This window comes from Drosophila subpulchrella, chromosome 3R (genome assembly GCF_014743375.2).
Source record: "Drosophila subpulchrella strain 33 F10 #4 breed RU33 chromosome 3R, RU_Dsub_v1.1 Primary Assembly, whole genome shotgun sequence".
In the NCBI taxonomy this organism is placed as follows: domain Eukaryota; kingdom Metazoa; phylum Arthropoda; class Insecta; order Diptera; family Drosophilidae; genus Drosophila; species Drosophila subpulchrella.
In genome coordinates, this window is record NC_050609.1 from 1575902 (window position 1) to 1595452 (window position 19551).

Consider the following 19551-nt stretch of genomic DNA (forward strand, 5'->3'; position numbering starts at 1 on the left):
GGCAACAAACCTGTTACTCACAAGGCAACATGTTGCAGGAACCTTTTTTATAGCAAGTCTTAAATTAATTCTATCGGAAGATCTTGAGTAAAAGTTGGATTGGATATCGGTAGAATAAATATGGCTTACAAAAACTATTCCTATTTTTACACATTTATTTTTGAAAAAATTTGTCAAATAAATGGCTAAAAATCTTTAGTTGCAATTTAAATATATTATGTTATTTCGAAAATGTCCTAAAAAAATATTATATTACCGCATGTTAGAACATTTACAGCTTAAAATCTAATATTAGTTTAACATGCCTACGAGAAAACTTTCATGAATAAATTAATTTAATCTTCCATTGTTGCTCTACTTCAAAAATTATTCTCTAAAATTAAAACCTTTAAACACAACACAACGTACCGTCTTTATTCAATGACAAATTATTAAAAGACTAAAATTATATAGTTAAGTAAATCGTTTCAAAGCGACATTCATTATAAATTGTAAGCTTTTTAAACAGAGAAGTAGTACCAATCGATATAAAAATATATTGAATTCCGGCTGCATTTATAAAATGTATAAACATTTACCACAAAAATAATTTCAATTGAAATGCACAATTATTAGTATTTTAAAAGCAGTTAAGTCGCGAAATTCCACGAAATGTAATTAATTATTTCAATGGAAATGTTCATTCAAATGCTTATTAATAGCAATTAAATTACGATTCCTAAGAACCGCTTTCCCTCATGCAAATTGTTAATTATTTCTCTTCGTATACAACGTTTTATAGCCATTAGGATAAAAAAAAATAAAATAAAATGCTGTAAAATTATTCATAAAATCCAAGGAAAATCCCAAGAAAAGTATTTATAGTAATATTTGGTTTCCTTATCCTTAGCTTGAAATTTGATATTACTTTTAGTTGCCTAAAATGTCTTGAGAGCTGGCTATTAATAGAGCGCAAAAAGTTCACCCCAGCGCTATTTTAGTTGTGCAAACTTTAGTGAACTTCTTCTAAATCCCCCTGTAAATGCTTCTTGTTCAGTTCACCTGAATGTACTATATACATTCAGTGTTATGCGGTGTATGTTTCGTTTTCACTTCTACTTTCTACATCGTGGTGCTATGATGAATGACCTGTAAATGATGGCAGAGGACACGGTTCACACACCGCCCACCCACACACACCCAGATGTGGGACCACCCACACACTCACGCGAACAAAGGCCATTTCAAGGACCGTTCAAATGACCTATTGTGATTGTGTGTATGTGTTTGTTTGTCGTATTTTGTGTTTGCTAATGTCTGGAAATGTTTATGTCTGCCGCTCTATCTGCGTCCCCCGTTTTGCTCCTTGTTGGTTCCATGTGATTATGACTGCCCATTCAGGCGGATCCTGCCATCCTCCCCCCTCACAGATACATATTTACCCACACAAACATGGCACTATGTACCTCATTTCTGCCCAGGGCACGCACACACTCACGCGCATATGCATTTTCATGTTTGGCTTTTTTACGATCTTGTTTCGTTTAGTTTATAGCTTACATTTAGGCCCGCCCCCAAGAGCTCATCTACCCATTAGGCCGCCCCAAGCATATTTCCGCACATCTATTTCGGGGGTTTTCCTGTTTATATTCACGGCGATTTATGCATGTTTATTATGAAAAATTTATGCGCATTTGTTGTTCCGGCGTTTTTATAGAGTGCGAGCTAGTTATAGAGCTAGTGGGTTTTTCTTTTGCCAGAGTTTAGAGCTCTAAAATAACACAGATGGAATTTCAGAAAATACATTTATGCATTAAACAAGCTTTTAGTCAAATTTCGTATCTAAAAGAGAAAATGATTAAAAATTATAAATATCGAAATTAAGATACCCTATACTCAATATGGAGAAATTAGTTACCAAATATACTCGAATATTTTTGTTGCATACCTTTCAGGGTTTAATTTGAATATTATTCAATGGTTCTGTAGATATCAAATTTTGCATGAATGTAAAATACCCTTTAACCTACAAGAGCTGACTCACAGCACTAGATTACTGCAATAAGGTCCCGAGTGGGTTGGTCTGGCACCACCAATAAATTGAACCGGAATAAGTGCAGCCCAAACTAGGAACTATATGCAGACATATGTATATCCGAAGTGGAAGCAAAACCACTAACAACCGACGAGGGAGACGCCCCAAGTCAACATGTGTCAATTACCGCTTGACTTTGTTTTGACAGTCTGGGAAATGGGTTAGTTTCCCGGGTCGACGAGAAAAGTGCCGAGAAATAGGATACACTCGTTGCCAGTTCCCTATTTCTCTGGGCAAAATCAAGCATACGCCGTGTGTGCATCACGGGGCGGAATTTTATTCATTCAGTCGCCAGTCGAAGGCAACAAACTTTAGTGCTGATTTATGGTTGCGTTGTGGTTAGAAAAATATATGCGAGTATGCGGGGAAACTTTTAGCCAGACAAAAGACATCTGCTGGGAAAAATCACTTTGACAGTCAGTGAAGCGCGAATTGCGAGTCAGTTTCCCATGTGCAAATTAATTGGTAGCCGCAAAAACATAATTACCAGCAGATATGTATGTTTTTTCATCCACCCCCAATCAAAAATCATAAAGAAATTAATCAAAACCAGTTGGCTTTCGTGTGTGCAAGTGATTAAAGTGTAATTAAGTTGAATTTAACGCACAGTCGATTGCATTGGTTATTAATTGAGCCCAGTAGCCACCGATGGCAGACGATTAAAAACAACTGGGGTAAACTATCGGGAAATAAAGTATGATGTGTTAGCTCAGCGATTGCTGATCGTCCACCTTCAGGAACACCGAAAACAGGAAGGCAACTGTGGAATATCAGCGAGATTACTTAGGATTAGATCAGGATTTTAACTACTCACTGCACATCAGGGAACACAGCCAGAGAAATGGAGCCAGGCAGCTAAGTTGCATGAAAATGGGTAGAAGAAGGTTGCCACTCACAGAGCCGAGTCTTCCAAAAGTCATGATCAACAGAAGCACCATTGTCCTGATGGATAAAATCTACGTAAATATTTATAGAGGTTATATATAGAAGCTAACGAACCTCATCAGGGTGGGGAATATCACCACTGACATCCCGATAATCGTGGTGGCACAAATGCCCATCAGAGTCAGGTAGATTGCAGAAATTATCATCGTCATCAGCGAGGTCTTCACAAAGTACAGGCTGCCCACCAGGAAAATGCAGATGAATAGGAACACCTCTGCCCGGATCTCATATTAATTAATATTTCAAAGGGGGATGCAAAATGCTTATAAGAGCTGGTATCAAATTGTGATGTCTTTTAATAACAATTTCTTATAAATCGATATTGAAATAAATTAAGTTAAATTTAATTAGGATAGGTAAAATATTGAGAAATCCTAAGTCCATCAACAAACGTGTCTAAAAGTATGCCATAATATATTTTTAATTCGTAAGATCGTTTCTACTGCATACTTTTAGACAAATTTTATAAGTAATTTTAAAACCCTAATGATTTTATGGGTTGTTTGATTTCCTTTTGCATCTTTTAAGTAAACTGTACTCACTCAATATGTGATTCGAGACCACTCGAATGCGCAATAGAGGAAAGATGATCAGAAAGCCAACAAGGCCAATGCCCGCCACTGTGATGTTATCCAAGTAGCTCTTCGGGTCGTGGTGCTGTACGTTGGAGTTTATTACTTTAGACCCCGAAACCCATGACAAGCGATCGCCTACCCACTAGAGCGCACTCCACCCTCTTGTCGTCCTCGTTCATGGACACCGCCATCGCATTGTGCTCCAAAACGGCGCACATGCTGGTGTCGTTCGCCCCCAAGGACTCCATCGCGTTCATCGTGGCAAAGATCTGAGGCAACCACAAACGCACTGAGTTCACACTAAAAAATAAAACCATTAAAAAAACCAAAAAATAAAAAACATTTCAGACAAACCAAAACACTGTTAACCGAAACAGATATCACTACGGATCTTAAATCATTCATAAAGGTCTCTAAAAGTCTGCCACAATGTATTTTTAATCCGAAATCAAGATGGATTAGTTTTATCTTTTGATTGCATACTTTCCGACACCTTTACCAATGATAGTAAAGTCCTGAGTTCAGAAGCACCCCATTTTTTAGTTTTTAGCTTTTAAGTTACTTTAAAAAGTTATTGTTATTGTAATATTTATCATTTTGTAAATATCATATATTATATTTTATATTCATAGAAAATTGATAAGAATAATAGTTTATAAACTATTAAAATAACCTTTACTCACCACATTATCTGGCAGAAGTGCAGGCAGTATACCTGTAGTGAAATGGCCAAATAGGGTTTGGAAAACATTGGCTTTAGCTGACGGACCCCTTCAATGAATTTTTTTTTAACCCGACTAAATCTTTCCTTGATGGTGTATGTCCTGCCAGTCCCATCAAGATCTGCAGAGCGATCAGGCGTTGAATCCGTTAGGCGTTTTACCTGGTAAATATAAAAGATTAACAATGTAAACTTTATTTATATTTTGTTATCTAAGAAGGACACCCACCGGATAGCTCTCCTTACTCTTGCGCTTGTTCAGCTTGTAGATGCGCTGAAAGGAGTCGAGAGCCTTCTTATAATTCCCCTGGGACATGAGGAACTTGGGGCTTTCGGGCAGGAAAATGTGCAGGAAGCCGCTGAGCAGACTGGGCACCGAGGAAACCGCCAAGAAGACCTGCCAGGTGCGAACTGCAGGCGGAAAATGGAGTTCAACATTGAGGTCACACCGTGCAGGACTCTCACCTACACTCCAAAGTGGCCACCTTGAAGAAGATGGGCACGGGCATCAACGCGTAGGCCAGCAGGGGTAGAATCATCGATCCGATGGAGACGCACAGACCCACGAACAACATGATATAGGGCCGGTGTTTCTTGCCATGGAACTCGGCCAGGTAGCTGACCACCACCGCAAATGGACCGCATATACTAACGTAGAGGCTCATTAGTATGATTATCGATTTGGCACTCAGAAAAACGTAATTATACTTATAGATTTCAAAGTTCTTTGTCAAAGTATTAAGTCTTATTAGGCCTAAAATCTTAAATTTTTTTTAAATGTTTTAAATATTGGCTATACTTTCTCTTTCCGAAAAGTTTGCTTATAAGAAATTATTATAGTCGCTAGCAAAACAATGTTTTGAATTAGAAAATTTTGGACTATCTCAGATTTTTTACAATGTTTTTTCTTTGTTTCTTGTTATGAATGAACTTACATAAAGCCGTCAAAGAACTTGAAGGCCATTAGCTGGGCGGTATCCTGGCTGAAGGAGGCGCACAGGACGAAGAAGCCGTCGAGCCAGCCGCCGGAAATGAGGACGGGTCTGCGGCCGATGGTGTCCGCTATGAATCCCCAGGGCACCGCCGAGATGATCATTCCCGCATAGGTCACCGCATGCAGCATGCCCTTGTCCACGATGCTGAGGTCAAGGTCACACTCGGCGGAGGGCATCACATAGGACAGGGCCGATGCAGAGAAAACCATGGCCGTGAGGCAGGGAACCGCACTACACAGGATGAACACGTTGAACAGCCCAAATCCGCACTCCGCGATCGCCGTCTCGAAATCGGCAGCCTCATCTGCATTATCCCTCACGCGATCCGCCATCACAAAAACTGATATTTAATGTCTGAGGTGGCAATGGAAATTTTGAAAGTTGCTTAAAAGACTCCGGGATGATAACAAAGTAGGGGCAAGGGAACTTCATATATTTTGACATATGAGGTTTGCAAATCCCTCTATTAAATATTTTCATATTATTATTGTAATCATCTTTACATTTTTTATTAATAATTTAATATAATATTATAATCTTTTAAGATTTTTGTACACTTATTTTTAATATAATTGTTATATCATAGAAAAATAATCAGTAACAGTAACTAATATTACTAGTCAATATAAAATAATTATATCTCAAATTAACACGGTATTTGTTTCGAGTGAACTGCAACACAATAGATGCACTCCCAATTAGTAATTTCTGGTATTTCAACCTCGAATTGAAATTATAAGGGTGCTCTCAAGTGATTCAAATTGATTGGTCTTTTGGTGAAAGTTCATGTTGTTCAGGAATCATTGAAGCGCCCAATCTAATAAATCGAATCCATTAAAGGCTGCCAGATAAGTCTATTCAGGCAGCACTAATTCCCACTTTACCCATCATCAGCTGATTAAAATCGGGTTGTTATCTGTAGTCGATCACTCACCTGCCAACTCAACCACCCATCCGCAAACCAACCCACCTGCTAACCCATCAAACCACCCACTCACCCACCTGAGTCGGTTACAGTTAATTGGTGTTAATGAGATTTGCATGTCTTCGGAGGACTTTTGCCCTTGTTCATCAGACGAATCCTTTGGAATACACTCCCTTTGTTCTGAGTTCTCGAAACAATGTAATCCGTACGGCCATAAAGATATATTTAATAAGATTACTTAAGGTAAATATAAATAGTTGTTCAGCGTCTATCTCCAGATAATTCGTTATCTCTAATTTGTACAACTAAACAAAAGCTAAGCTAATGTCGCAAGATTTGGTTTAAATTAGTGGGTAACTGGCTTGGATGAAACCAAAGTCATTTAAAATTCATTCTTAGACTGGAAACCTTTAATTGAGGTTTACGAAAACGGAAGTCCAAAGTCAATCTAAGAAAACGTCGCCTTTGCAGGATTGGGCATAAATATTGAAAGCACGCCCGATACTGCAATTTAAATATAAATAAATTTAAGTAAAGTATTTTTGGGTGGTAATAACTCTAACTCACATATCAGCACTGAGGAGACCATTATAAAGGGAGGCAAGCAACCAATCTGAACAAACACGGGGAAGAGTAAGTTGCCAGACAGGGCTCCAAATCGTCCGCACATCATGGCAATGGCCACCACAACGGTTCTACAGATTAGAAACTTTGTATTAATCCTCTTTCCATAGGCAGATCATATAACTCACCTTAACTGGGTGGGAAAAAGGGCCACCACAGCTCCCAGCAGTGAAGAGACAGCAATTCCAGTAATTGTCAAAAAGGTTGCTGCCACAATAAGTGTCATAAGACTGCTCACAGAGAAGTAAAGCATGATGCCAAAGGTTCCCGACAGAAAGAGTCCATAAGCTGGATAAATAAAACAAGGTTATATCTTGGAAAATATTCAATTTTGTAAGAAACTCACTCATCATACGCTTGGGACCCAGGGCACGGACAATTCCTCCGGCAAAGAAGTAACCCACAAATCCAGTGGCCGACACAATTATGTTATTCAGGTACATGTCCATAGATATTACCTTGGGCTATAATGAGAAAAGTTATCGGTATTTGTTATAAATATATAAAAACTTAGATTATTATAACACTTATTAATTAATCTTAAAGATTATTGGAACCAAGTGATATCAAAGATTGCGCTTTGAAGCGTAATCAAATTATAGAACTCTCTGTTAGGGTATACAAACCCCACATTTATGACCGATTATGGTAATCTTTTATTTTGTGTGCAGAGATAACCACGTCATGATCAAGATGATGAGGCGTTAAGAGAGTTGTAGATAAGACCAACCCTCAGATCTAGACCAGGCATTATCATCAGATCCAGATCTCTTATCTAAATCTCGTATTTTTAGGTTTTATCTAATACCTACCACGGAACAGGCTTCGGCGTAATTGAGGGCAGTCTCCGCCGTGCGATTCACGCTGAACTCGAGGATGGTGCACATGCTGGCATCCACACCATCGCCCTCATGGAGGTCCTCGAACTCCGCCATGGAGGCGAAGAGCTGTGGCAGCCACAGCCGGATGGTGTTCATGCCCAGGAAGATGCCGAACTGCATCACGTAACAGCAGATGGACAGTCCCAGCAGGGGCTTCCTGGCCAGCGGCTTCATCTGCTGCAGTCCAGCTCGAAGGCTCTCCGCCAACGTGCGCGATGGTCGCTTTATGGGAACCTTTCCGGACTTCTCCTCGATGGTGTAGATAACCTCGTCATTGACGGCCCTTCGATTAGGCACCTCCTGAATAAGGGCCTTAATCTGCAAACAATTTGTCATTTATTATCCAATAATTATAGCCATTTATATCTTATTATATTATAAAACCATTGTTAGTATTTTTGAAAGCAGAAAACATTAAATAATCTACTCACTGGATAGGTATCCCTGGGCTTTCGGCTGTTGATATGGTAGATCTGCTTGAGGGCCTGCAGCGCTTCCTCGTTTCTTCCTTGGGCCATCAAAAATCGAGGACTCTCTGGCATGAAGCAGAAAATCACACCACTGACCAAACTTGGAATGCCCAGAACGAACAGGTAAATTTGCCAACTATGAACTAAATTAAAATTATTTTACAAACTGAGCATGATTAATATGGGCTCTTAACTTACTTTGCAATCCCCAAAACTCAAAGTCCCATTCTCGAGGGAAAATACCCCAGGCCAGAAGGGGCAGTGAAACTGTGGCGGTAGATGTGACCATACCAACGATCATCAGAACAGAGGATCGGTGTTTTGGTCCATGCATTTCAGTCAGATAAGTAAACAGCACAGCAGCGGGCCCGTTTACCCTTTATAAAATAAGGAAATTAACAATAATATAGTTGATAATGAATAAAAAAAATAATATACTTACACCAATCCTCCCAGGAACTTAAAAACCACCAGCATTGTGAAGTTCTGACTCAAAGCACTGCCGAAAACGCACACCGCATCTATGAGATAACCCCAGTAGAGGATCTTTTTGCGACCCTTGGTATCTGCCAGATAGCCCCAGGCTATAGCCGATATGGTCATGCCCGCATAGGCCACCGCATTCAGTGCCCCCTTGTCCTCCAGAGTCAGGCGAAGATCGCACTCGGCAACCGGCAGGATGTAGGACATGGAGCTGGACTCAAAGATGGCGGCACTCTGGGCGGGAATGGAGACGATGAGCAGCATCAGATTGAAGATCCCAAAGCCAGCGCCCTGGATAGCCTTATCGAAAGTGGCAGGACCTTCTTCGGTGGGCGTGGCTGCAACCTCCGCCGTGCTATCTGAATTCCCATCCGCGTCGTTTTCATTTTCCAGCCCTGTAAACGATAATACAGTTACGTTTTTATAAACGCAAGTATGGAAACTGTTTTGTTATCTTTTCTAACCTTAAACTTTAAAAAAAAATTGCAATGGTAATATAAAATTGTATTATAAAACGTATTCTTTTTCGGAACTACTGTGTTATCCGATTTAAGCCACTTAGCAAAACTTTTCCACACACATTACGTCTTTTATTAGTTTATAAGAATCTAAACCAAAACACAGAATCACAACAATATAAAACTGTATGTAAATATGATAAAGGAAAACAAAAAAAGTTATTTTTAGGTTATTATATATTCCACGTTTTTCTATTAAGCAAATAATGTAAAAATTTAATTTGATAATTATGTCAAAAGTCTTTATCTTCGATATTAAAGTGTTTTTTTTATTTTTTTTAGCCTAAAACCACTTTTTATCAGCTTTTCCATTTATAATTTACCTTTGCTTTTCTCAGAATCCACTTTTTCAACAGTCTTTTCCGACATTTCAGCGATTGCGGTGTGTCACTGTCTTTTTACAACTGGCTTGCTCTTGAAATTAATTGTTCAGGTCAATTGATGTGGTGCAGTTGTTGATTAAAAAGCGCAACCACAAATTCTTTGAAGATTTCAGTTCACAGTCACCCAGTTAAGGGTCTCCAGCTTATTATAATTCCACCGAGAATAGCTGACACTTGCAACGCTGCACGAGAAGTGATCTCCTAGAGTGGATGGCACCTGCTTAAAAGGTGAAGATTCACTCAGCTACAGCTTTCTTATCGCGATCTTTACAATCTAAGGAAGCTAATAAAATTATAAAACCATGTTTATCCAGAAAAAACACATGTGTTAGGTACAGTGAGTTTTAAATTAAATAATAATGAAAATTATTTTTATAAAATCAAGTAAATTCATTGTTGCTAAGCATTGTTTAAAAACTTTTTCTTACAAAAATATGTATTTCAAGTCATGCTAAATAAAAGGCCCTTAAAACAGCAATTAAAAATCCTTTAAGGAAAAAAGTATTTATATTTATATGGACAATTATTTCGATGATTGTTCGCCTTTCTATCATCCTAAGATCATTTTAGTGGTGATCCGACTGTGCGAGCATAATAGTCACGATAATACCATGAGGTAGCAACCATTTAAAAGTAGAAAGTAGTAAAAAAATAAGTATCATCACTTAAATTACAAATTATACTTCCAAACTAAAATACTTTTTTCTGAATCAAAGTATTTTATTGGAAGAATTACTGTTTTTTTTAAGAGTTTACAATTAAATATTACTCCAAACTGACTACGTCATTTCAATGGTGAAATTTGTGGATGGTTAAACGTCTCGCTTTTATCTCGGCCACACGACAGGGGTGTGATCTTATCTGTGTTAAATTTATCTCTAAGATGACTAAACACATTTGACCAAACCAAGTGAATGAATTACTCATAAGACGTGGAAGGTTCTCATCACACAAATTGGGTTTATTTCCTTACACTAAAAGCAGTTATAAATATGAGGAGCTCTTCTTTCGAAAGCCGTTCACAATGATTGACACAAAATCCAGTGTCGATGTCCAGTCTATGCCAGCTCATTCGATGGCGTCCACCAGCTTGCACAGCATGCGATCGTGCTGGTAGCTGGGATCGTTTTTGGCTGCCGCGTTTGCCTCCTGGGGATCTACCTCCGTCTTAATCTTTGCCCCGCCACTTTCGTCATCGTCACCCAGAACCGGCAAGGCTGAGAAGGCAGTGTTCACGATCTCGCGCACTCGCTCCAAGTGCTTTTGAAAACGTGTGGCGGTCTCCACGCGCTGTCTCTTCTGCATTTCCATCATTACGCGTAAGGTTTCCCTCGCCTGATGGGGCCGGAACTCATTGAGGAGGTGGTGCATGTTAACGAACAGCAGGCTCAGATCGTCTATCTGAAATAGTAAAAAATTGCCGTTGAATTTGAAATATCCCATTTTTTTAAATCAAAAGTTATATTAAAAATATAATATGGTGGGATTCCCTCTTCCTTCTGAAAGGATAGGTCCTCACCTTCTCCGTGCGCCGCGGACTGTCGGGATTCAGGATAAGAAAGTCGATGAGGTCCAGGAAGTTGACCAGCAGCGAGTGGTTGAGCTTCTTGAGCTCCTTGCGCCGGTCGAAGTGGATGGGGATCAGCCGCTTGATGTTCTGCGACTCCAGACTCCTGATCATCTCGTCGTTGTTGTACTGGATGCCAAACATGCTGTATACTTCGTGCTGCGAGGGCGGCGGCGGTGGGCGTGGCGCCCGGTTGCGCCGGATGTTCTCCTCCGTGTAGTTGGCGATGTACCGCTCCGGCGGCATCGGCAGGCTGGATACCTGGGTCTCCTGGTTCGACATTTCCATATAAACAATTCAGTGCAATGCAGGAATAATTTGTTTTGAAGAAGTGATGACACTTTTAGAGCTGGCCAATCACTCACGATAGTGATGGCACTATTATTACAATGACAAAAATGTCCAAAACACAGGTTCGGAACTCCACTAAAAATATTCATTTTACATATCACGGTCCCAAACAGTTATTTTTTATTAAATTTCTTTAAATTGCAATATTGTTATTTCGTTGAATTTCTATAATTAAAGTCATACCAGTTATGTAAGGGCTTATATATGTCTCATAAATTAAAAGGCGGTTCTGACTTTTACTTTACTTGCTAGAAAATAAATTTTATATAAAGCCTCTTAAAATTAAAGTCTTTAAAGTTTTTTTTCAGTCCTTACGCTTAAAATATAAATCAGTCAGTGGCTTACTTCGTAATTCCAGATAGAGAACACCGAAGTTTCATTCGGTACGCAATCATAATATTAAAATGCGTTAGATTTATAGAGTAGGTAGATGAGGCTTTTGATGAATTACTTGTATTAAATGCATTTTAAATTACATTTACTCTAAAAGTGATAACTGTTAAAGCCTTGGATAAAAAGCGTTTATATCATTTATCTAAATTATTTTTATTCCACAAAATAATAAGCAATAATAATAAGTAATAAGCGAAAATAATTAAAACGTATAATCCAACAATCCAAATAGCAGTTACTTTTAATTATTTAGTATTCAGTATTCACCGTGCTGAAAATTCCGAACGATATATATCGAGCAGAGCTATCGATACATTAGGGTGACCACGCCTGGTAATCAAGTTAACAGCATTGCCCTTTACATTTTTCGTGCGCCTCTTCTCTCATTCGTTACTCGCTCGGAGAGCAAAACAAAATAAGAAATACATATATCTTGGGGTGAATAGGAAATTGTTCCTGCACCGATTCGCGCCAATTCCACGCAAGGAAATGAAACCCAAGACGCGGAAATAGGACCAAGTCGGGGACAAACCATATAGTCGGATCGTCGAGGACGCGACGGCGTGCCTCCACTCCACCATTTTGTTTTCCCCCACACCTCGTGTGCACTTTGTTTGTTCGTGTGCGTGTTTGCAGTGTTTGTGCAAATCAAAGTGCTCCCAGAATGCCTGTAAAATGTGCGAAACCCATCTTGAGAAACACTTTTCGTAGTTTCGACCAGTGAACCATGGATAGGCCATCCCCGGAAGAGGCGGGTAAGCACCGGGGGTTAAGTAACGCCATCGCAATCTTCGGAGCCCCAGGCGGCGATCTCCGATCGATTAAGTCAGCGCTATTTCCAGTGTACCTCGTGTGATGGTGCCTCTGTGTTTGTGTGTGTGTGTGTGGGGCAGACCGAAATAAACAAAAAAGCGAAATCGCGATTGGGTGTGTTGTTATTGTTTAACCAAACTCTGATTTTTTCCCCTCAATGTGTGAAGCCTCCTTCAGCGAAGCACGGAAACAGATCTTGGAAATCGCCCGGAATCGACCTGGCACCCAGGTGGCCAAGTGCATCCTCGCCTACGATGAGCAGCTGGACCTCGGATCGCTGATCCTCCTGCTCGAGGAGCTCTCCAAGAACACCGACTACTCCACAGACCTGCGGATATCACTGGGATATGTGAGTATTATGTTGCAGAAAACGATAGCAACGCACTTATCATTCAGCTCTGAAGTTGTAACCCTATATTGGAAAATCTAGTAAAACCGCTTTCTAAGTTAAATCGAAGTACAGTGAAACTCGTATTAAGTAATACATTTTATTCACGCACTAAAGATAATATGAACATGAAGAGGCATTGAAAATTAAAGGACTATGAGTTATATATTGAAAAAAAATTGATGGTAAAAATTCAAAAAAAATTCTTATATATCATTAAGAGTGAATACTAATTAGTTTCAATAAGCAACTTAATTAAAAACTCATATTTTAAAACATTTATATTCATTATCAGCTAATATTAAAACAGAAACGCCTCATAAAAGTCTTAAAACAAGTATAATTCTTATAAAATAACCTGATCATATACCATCTAATCAATCACTTATATTTTACAGTACATTGAGGAGCTACTGCGCCACTGTTTGGGAAGTAACCATGTTGCCCGGCGATCGGCCATTGTGGCGGCGGGAAGTGCCCTCCAGTACTGCGGCAAGATCTATGGAGACCGCGTGGAGTACATGTACCAGGTGGTGGAGCACCAGATCGAGGCCCTGCTCACCTCAGAGCCTCAGAAGGAGCCGGCCAGCGGCAGCAGTGGGTGAGTTCGGGTCAGAAGAGGAGAAAAGAAGAAAAGGGAAGATAAAGCCATGTGCTTCGCGATTGACGCCATTATGTCTGTCCAGGCGTCGTCTCTTATCACTCCAGAATTCCGAATACCGCTTATCGAGCTTCCCGTTACGCCCCCATCTTCGGCTTTGTTTACGTTAATATCAGTTCAGTGAAGCCGGCTCCGCTTCCCGTTTGATCACATGTTAATGAATGGCGAAACACGTTTTTGGGATCTCTAAAACAAATAAGAGAGTACAGAAATAAATGAGTAGTGAGCCAGGCGAAAAGAGAAATGAACATGGGCATTATATCATTCATAAAATTAAACATCAGCCACCAACACCATTAAACAGTTTTTGATCATACCCACTAGTATGTTAAAGTTGGCATACAAAGTTATCAGCTTTTAAAGACACTTTTTTCAATTATCAGCACAACCCAAAATATTAAAAGCTCACTCGACCTAAATAATCGAAATCTAATCATTTCTGACTGCTTAAGAAATTCGATTAATATGATTAAAATAAATGAAACAGAAAATAAGAAATATAATGTTCGACGACATTTAGAATAAGGAGGGTCAACTCTTGTTAATCTGCGTTTTGCGATATACTAATTTTTATTCTTAATACATTTACAGAGCGGACAACAATGCCCCTAAGCCGGAGGAGCCGCGCAAACGCCGCGCCAAGAAGCTGACCAAGAAGGAAGTAGATCCCTATCTGCTCACCGTGGAACCGCGAAGATTCAAGACGATGTCGGACGAGAAAAGGTTCAACCAGACGGGCTTTGTGAAGTGCACGAGGAATCGGACGATAGAGTACCTTTATCAGGATCACACGCCGCCCAACCTGTGGAGACACGCGCCCATTGTGGATCCCCACAATCCCTACGACCAGGATGAGAAGAAGCAGTACAAAATGTTTACGTATCATGTGGAGCATCGATATAACACGCTGCTGCCAGACATTCCCTTCGAGCGGTTAAATCTGATCAAGGAATATGTGCATTCGAACCAGGTGAACACTGCGGAGATACTAAACGAGCACATGACCACGAAGGATTACCTGGACGAGTACATTGCGCTGGAAAACCAAATGCTGGCCGCACGCTATGGAGCCACTGTCAGGACGAGAAGAAGAATGGACGAATCGGGGAAAAGATCACTGGATGGCACTACGGAAACGGAGCTGGCGAAAAAAGTGCGACTGGAGGAGAATCAGCCCATGGATTTGGAAGAAACTGCACCTGCTGTAGCAATGGACGTCGATAAACTGACGATGAGGGAAAACGATATATCACTAGCCACCGGCGATGGTTTGCAGAACCAGATATCAGTGGATTTGGGACTGGGCGAATCAATCAACACAAGTCAGGAGGACAGCACGATCAATACCACGATGGACGTCAGCCAGGTGGAGAATTCCACTTTAAGCGTTAGCCAAGTTGACTCCGCTTTAAGCGAAAGTCAAGTGCAGGACTCGTCCCTGAGCGCCAGCCAGGTTGATAACTCCTTGAGTGTTAGCCAAGTAGAGAATCCCCCGCTGAGCAGCACGTTGGCCATCAACGAGTCCAGTGTCTTGGACAGCACGAGACTGGACTTGCCACCCCCTAAAGACGAATCTCTCGAGGAGCTGTTGCAAATCGATTCCGGGATCGGTATGGAAGAGGTTTCCCATTCCTCTCACGTGCATACAGGTAAACCAATGGCAAACCAACGCCTGCCAAGCGTACTAAGGATAAGTGTTTTTTTAATCTTTTGTTTTTAGTTTTGAAAATACTCACGTTATTGTTTCCCTTTGTTTTTTATTTTGGCACTTGATCCCGCACTTGCATTCGTTCATTGCATTTGTCACGGCAGGCCAGTCTTTTGACGATGAAGGTGTTGTTCTTTCAGATGTAGAAGATCACCGCCTGCTGACGGACCTGATAATCAGTTCCGAAGAGATAGAAGCGAAGACAGTTCAAATTATTGAGATGAATGACGATGTGGCAGTGAATGTTCCCAGGGAGGTCTGCTACCCCATTCTGCTGAATTTTTTGAGACTTCCACATAAGGGCCTGCGTCGTAAATGTTTCTTTAAACTTCCAACAGCGTTTGACTTGTTCAAGCAAGCGGTAAGTGTCAAATGTCAAATATATTTTGTTTTATATCTGAGCAAAACTAATAACATGAAATATTTTTAGCGACTTCCTGCCAAGCGAGAAGCACAACCAAAGCCTCCAACCGCGGCCAGAGTTTCGACTTTGCGGACAGATAAAGAAACTCCCCAAACAACGGAAAGGAATACCGGCTCTTCCAGTTGCTTAGAGTTTGACGAGGAGTTTAGTAAGTCACTTGCTTTGCGGTACTATTTCACTTTGTATTATTGATTGTCATGTATATATTTTATAGATTTCTTGGGCTTTCATCAACGTCGACCCACATTCGACTCTGGTTTTGATATTGAGGACATGCGAGTTGGGTCAGGAGCTGTTTCTACCATCGGAGAAGTTAAAGTTGAGGTTGAAGACCCAACTGAAAACCAAGCGAGTAAGGCAATTAACGAAACTGTGGCCGAAGCCCTAGAAGAGTCTGTAAACATCAGAATGGAAAGTGGATTGGGGGATTCAATAGCTTCTGAGATAAATGACACTACCGCAAACCAGGGTGCAGATTCGTCAAAACTTGAAGTGACTGAAAACTCCGGAACGGAAAGCGGATTGGAGGCTACAGCTAACTCAGGAATGGAGAGCGGATTGGGACCGAACATAAGTTCTGAATTGGACGCCACCGCTGAGCCAAACGCATTGGACAGCGGAATTTTAGATACCACTCAACTTGACAATTCAGCATTGGAGATCTCCACAATGCTAGACCTAACAACCTTAAATGACAAAGCACCTGCGAAGGATTTGCCTGCTAATACACCAGCACCAGATGATAGTATACAGGATGCAGGCGTCGAGGACTGCGGTGATTCAATAAGATCCGAATCGCCGCTGGAAAATGACATCTCCGATATCCCTGATTCCAGCTCTATGGTAAATATGCAGGCTATACAACGATAGAAGAAAATATTAACGCAATCATTGTAGATTCGAGACTGGCATAGAAGGCTGGCTCCCGCTTTGGAGGCAGCTCATGAACGCCAGAATTTTAACATCAAAGACCTGGGCACTGAGATCTTGGAGGTTTGTAAGGCGGGCGATGGAACAGCCACTTTAGCTGAAGTCATGGCTGACAAGGATCCTAGTATCATGTGTCGCTACATGCTGGCCTCACTAGTACTGGTTAGTAAATTAGTTTTATCGAAAAGGAACCCTCTGCAATAACAATAACACCTATTTTCCAGACGAACCACGGGAACGTGACCTTGCATTTCGGAAATCGCGATAAAAGTAAGCCCATCGAAATGTCTCAGTTTCATATGAAACTGAAGAGTACGCAGCGAATGGAAATACATCCCGAGGATGACGTCGGCAACATGAGTGCAGCCAAGAGTAAATCGGATGTCAATATGAAGGCCGGGCCGAGCAAACCGGCGCATGTACAAATGAAGCGAAAGTCTACGGACATGGCTTCTCCCGAGGTGTTTGCAAAAACTGTGCGTTTGATTCAGCCCATCCCAAAGATGAGGCCGACTCCCTCCGATGCCGACTCGGGGATATCTTCGATGGGCTCTTCATTGGCATCGGCACCTCCATAAAATTAGTAGTAGTCTTGTGTCCTGTCTTAAATGTGTTGATTAGTTATATTCAAGCCCCTGTGTAGGCTCGTAGCGTCCAGTTGTAGTATCCAGTTTGTGTGCCCCCCTATCCGAATTATGTATGTAAATCTTTATATTATATTATTTTCAGGTCCAGCGAACAATGCACTTTACGCAGCAGTACAACAAGATCAAGAGGCTGCGCTAAATTTAAGATCTTGCCAGATATCGAATTATTATCCATTATGTTCAAATGTAAGTTTAGACCGCCCAATATGAACAGGCTGGCAATAGTATCCATTGATTTAAGATTATGTATGGCGCAATATGTGTTTAAAATAGGGAATATTTGTACAAATCTTAGTATTAGCTTCCTAGGCAGACTTGCAATAGAAAGTTTAGTTTGCTTTAAGCTTAACTTGACGCAATATTTTCTTAGAATAATGATCCAGTATTATCTAAGCTCGATTTCCTTAAGCATGAATGCCGCTTTTTAGTTTCCATTATTTTACGCTTTATTACTTTTTTCTTTTGAAATTCAAACATTTTTATTCATTTATATTTCTTTTGCTCTTTTTTATTTACTTTTCATCTTTGATTTTTTATTTATAGTTTTATTTCTTTAATGATTTCTTACAAATTTAATTTTCATCCACCTTTTAATTACATTTTGAAAAATGGCCTTTTGATTGACACAGTAATTGTTTTGGAAATCTTCATGAGCAGATAGTACTACTATCAAGTACCTGATCTCTTACTGTACAAAAGTATATTATTAGTTTCTTCGGACATAAGTATAAAGTCAGATAATAGATGTGCAAGATGTCGCTAAGATTATAGTGTATATATGTATGTATTTACCAGAGGGCAAGCAAATGTCTATTTACAAACAGTAAGAAATAATGTTTTTTTCATAGATGTACGAGTAGTTCTTAAGGAATAAAACGAAATCATGCAATCACTTAAATATGTTTTAATGAACGTGAGTCGAAGAATCTGGCTAATGCTAATGCTATTCCGAATCACTGCTGCCCGATTTGTGCTCCTCCTCCTTTTTCTCCTCAGTCTTGTAGTGCCGATACTCCTTCTTGAGCTCCCACATGTTCTTGTGCGGATTCTTCATGTTATAATCGCAGACATCCTTGAGAATCTCCTTCAGATAGCTAATGGGCTGGTTGGTGATCTTGACCAGATCCTTGATGTTATAGTACTGGTGCTTCTCGAAGGCGTGGAAGAGCATGTCCATCACGGCGTTCTTGTCGTCGCGCGCCTTCTTGCCCTCCGCCTTCTTACGCTCCCGGTATTCGATCTGCAGGGATATAAATGTAAGTAAATAGAACCAGCAAAGGATTCATGGTTGTACTCACATTGTGTGCGTGATCCTTGACGGGCTTGAAGTTCTGGACGATCTTGTCGATGGGCTGCACCCGGCGCTGTGGCTCCGATGCCTTTCGGATAGACTCCAGCTTTAGCTTCATGTAGCAAGTGTCGGCGATGGGCCGGCACTCCAGCTTCTGGACAATCCTGCCCTCCATGTACAGCTTCTCGTTGTCCGGCTGTGCCGCTGGAGTCGTCGAGTTCTCCTTGCCATCGGACGGAGCCATGTGCGAGAACACGCCGAGCGTCTGCTTGGTGACCTGTGACACGTCCAGGACGTGCTCCGTGGGTATCTTCTCGTCGGGATCCAGGGCCAGTACCGCGGGCGTGAGAGAGAGCGAGACCTGGGCCTTCTGTCCGGGAGTCTTGTTGATCCGCAGCTTGCCCACGTCCATGTTCGTGGGGGCTTTCTCCCACTTCTGGGCAATATACTTGGGCACCTTCACCAGCCACACGCCACGACCGGCGTTGGACAGGTCCAGGTCCTTGTCAATGATCTGCGTCTTGTCCTTCTCGTCCTTCGACATTTTGTTTGATTTAAAAGGTGAAATGAAATAAGCCCAGTGATCAGCCTCCAAGAAATATACTTTTTAATACCAATTTTAGTTTTTAAAATATACCAAAACATATTCAAGCGGTCACGCTATAACAATCGATTTCAACTATCGATAGTTTCACTCGGCAATCAATTTCAAAAATAAGTATTATATTTCAGCATGTTAATGCCAGTGTTCACTGTAAAAAGGCTCGGAAAAATAAAATTTTTT

At 40.7% G+C, this 19551-nt stretch overlaps 5 protein-coding genes across 18 annotated transcripts; 1 reads left to right on the top strand and 4 right to left on the bottom strand.

The window, feature by feature from the left end:
* Positions 1-2641: 2641 nt before the first annotated feature.
* On the bottom strand, positions 2642-5696 carry LOC119558197 (synaptic vesicle glycoprotein 2C). Of its 8 annotated transcripts, none has more exons than XM_037871487.1 (9): positions 5251-5696; positions 4785-4963; positions 4545-4726; positions 4278-4477; positions 3738-3894; positions 3562-3676; positions 3074-3233; positions 2889-3016; positions 2642-2805 (listed from the first exon to the last, which is right to left on the bottom strand). In XM_037871487.1, the coding sequence occupies exons 1-9, from the start codon at positions 5640-5642 to the stop codon at positions 2651-2653; spliced, it is 1668 nt and encodes a 555-aa protein (XP_037727415.1). In that variant the 5' UTR covers positions 5643-5696; the 3' UTR covers positions 2642-2650. The 8 variants fall into 8 exon arrangements, 5 of the variants coding, with proteins under 5 accessions (XP_037727415.1, XP_037727462.1, XP_037727433.1 ...); XM_037871505.1 differs by having other exon boundaries at positions 2674-2834; positions 3074-3243; positions 5251-5642; XM_037871513.1 differs by having other exon boundaries at positions 2681-2805; positions 3074-3243; positions 5251-5642.
* Positions 5697-6441: 745 nt separating this feature from the next.
* LOC119563033 (synaptic vesicle glycoprotein 2C) lies at positions 6442-9580 on the bottom strand. The gene is made up of 9 exons (XM_037876234.1): positions 9535-9580; positions 8653-9088; positions 8409-8587; positions 8172-8353; positions 7672-8058; positions 7206-7323; positions 6988-7147; positions 6803-6930; positions 6442-6739 (listed from the first exon to the last, which is right to left on the bottom strand). The coding sequence occupies exons 1-9, from the start codon at positions 9578-9580 to the stop codon at positions 6684-6686; spliced, it is 1692 nt and encodes a 563-aa protein (XP_037732162.1). The 3' UTR covers positions 6442-6683.
* Positions 9581-10534: 954 nt separating this feature from the next.
* On the bottom strand, positions 10535-11514 carry LOC119563034 (mediator of RNA polymerase II transcription subunit 7). The gene is made up of 2 exons (XM_037876235.1): positions 11114-11514; positions 10535-10995 (listed from the first exon to the last, which is right to left on the bottom strand). Exons 1-2 carry the CDS (start codon positions 11447-11449, stop codon positions 10663-10665), a joined length of 669 nt encoding a protein of 222 aa, XP_037732163.1. The 5' UTR covers positions 11450-11514; the 3' UTR covers positions 10535-10662.
* A 783-nt stretch (positions 11515-12297) lies between these two features.
* LOC119563076 lies at positions 12298-17855 on the top strand. Of its 7 annotated transcripts, none has more exons than XM_037876297.1 (10): positions 12298-12660; positions 12886-13067; positions 13505-13707; positions 14359-15416; positions 15580-15836; positions 15906-16047; positions 16114-16742; positions 16797-16991; positions 17054-17099; positions 17559-17855. In XM_037876297.1, the coding sequence occupies exons 1-10, from the start codon at positions 12633-12635 to the stop codon at positions 17684-17686; spliced, it is 2868 nt and encodes a 955-aa protein (XP_037732225.1). In that variant the 5' UTR covers positions 12298-12632; the 3' UTR covers positions 17687-17855. The 7 variants fall into 7 exon arrangements, 6 of the variants coding, with proteins under 6 accessions (XP_037732225.1, XP_037732226.1, XP_037732223.1 ...); XM_037876298.1 differs by having other exon boundaries at positions 15616-15836; XR_005222101.1 differs by having other exon boundaries at positions 12299-12660; positions 17054-17499; positions 17559-17696.
* A 528-nt stretch (positions 17856-18383) lies between these two features.
* LOC119563079 (general transcription factor IIF subunit 2) lies at positions 18384-19524 on the bottom strand. The gene is made up of 2 exons (XM_037876304.1): positions 18775-19524; positions 18384-18716 (listed from the first exon to the last, which is right to left on the bottom strand). Exons 1-2 carry the CDS (start codon positions 19309-19311, stop codon positions 18420-18422), a joined length of 834 nt encoding a protein of 277 aa, XP_037732232.1. The 5' UTR covers positions 19312-19524; the 3' UTR covers positions 18384-18419.
* Positions 19525-19551: the final 27 nt, after the last annotated feature.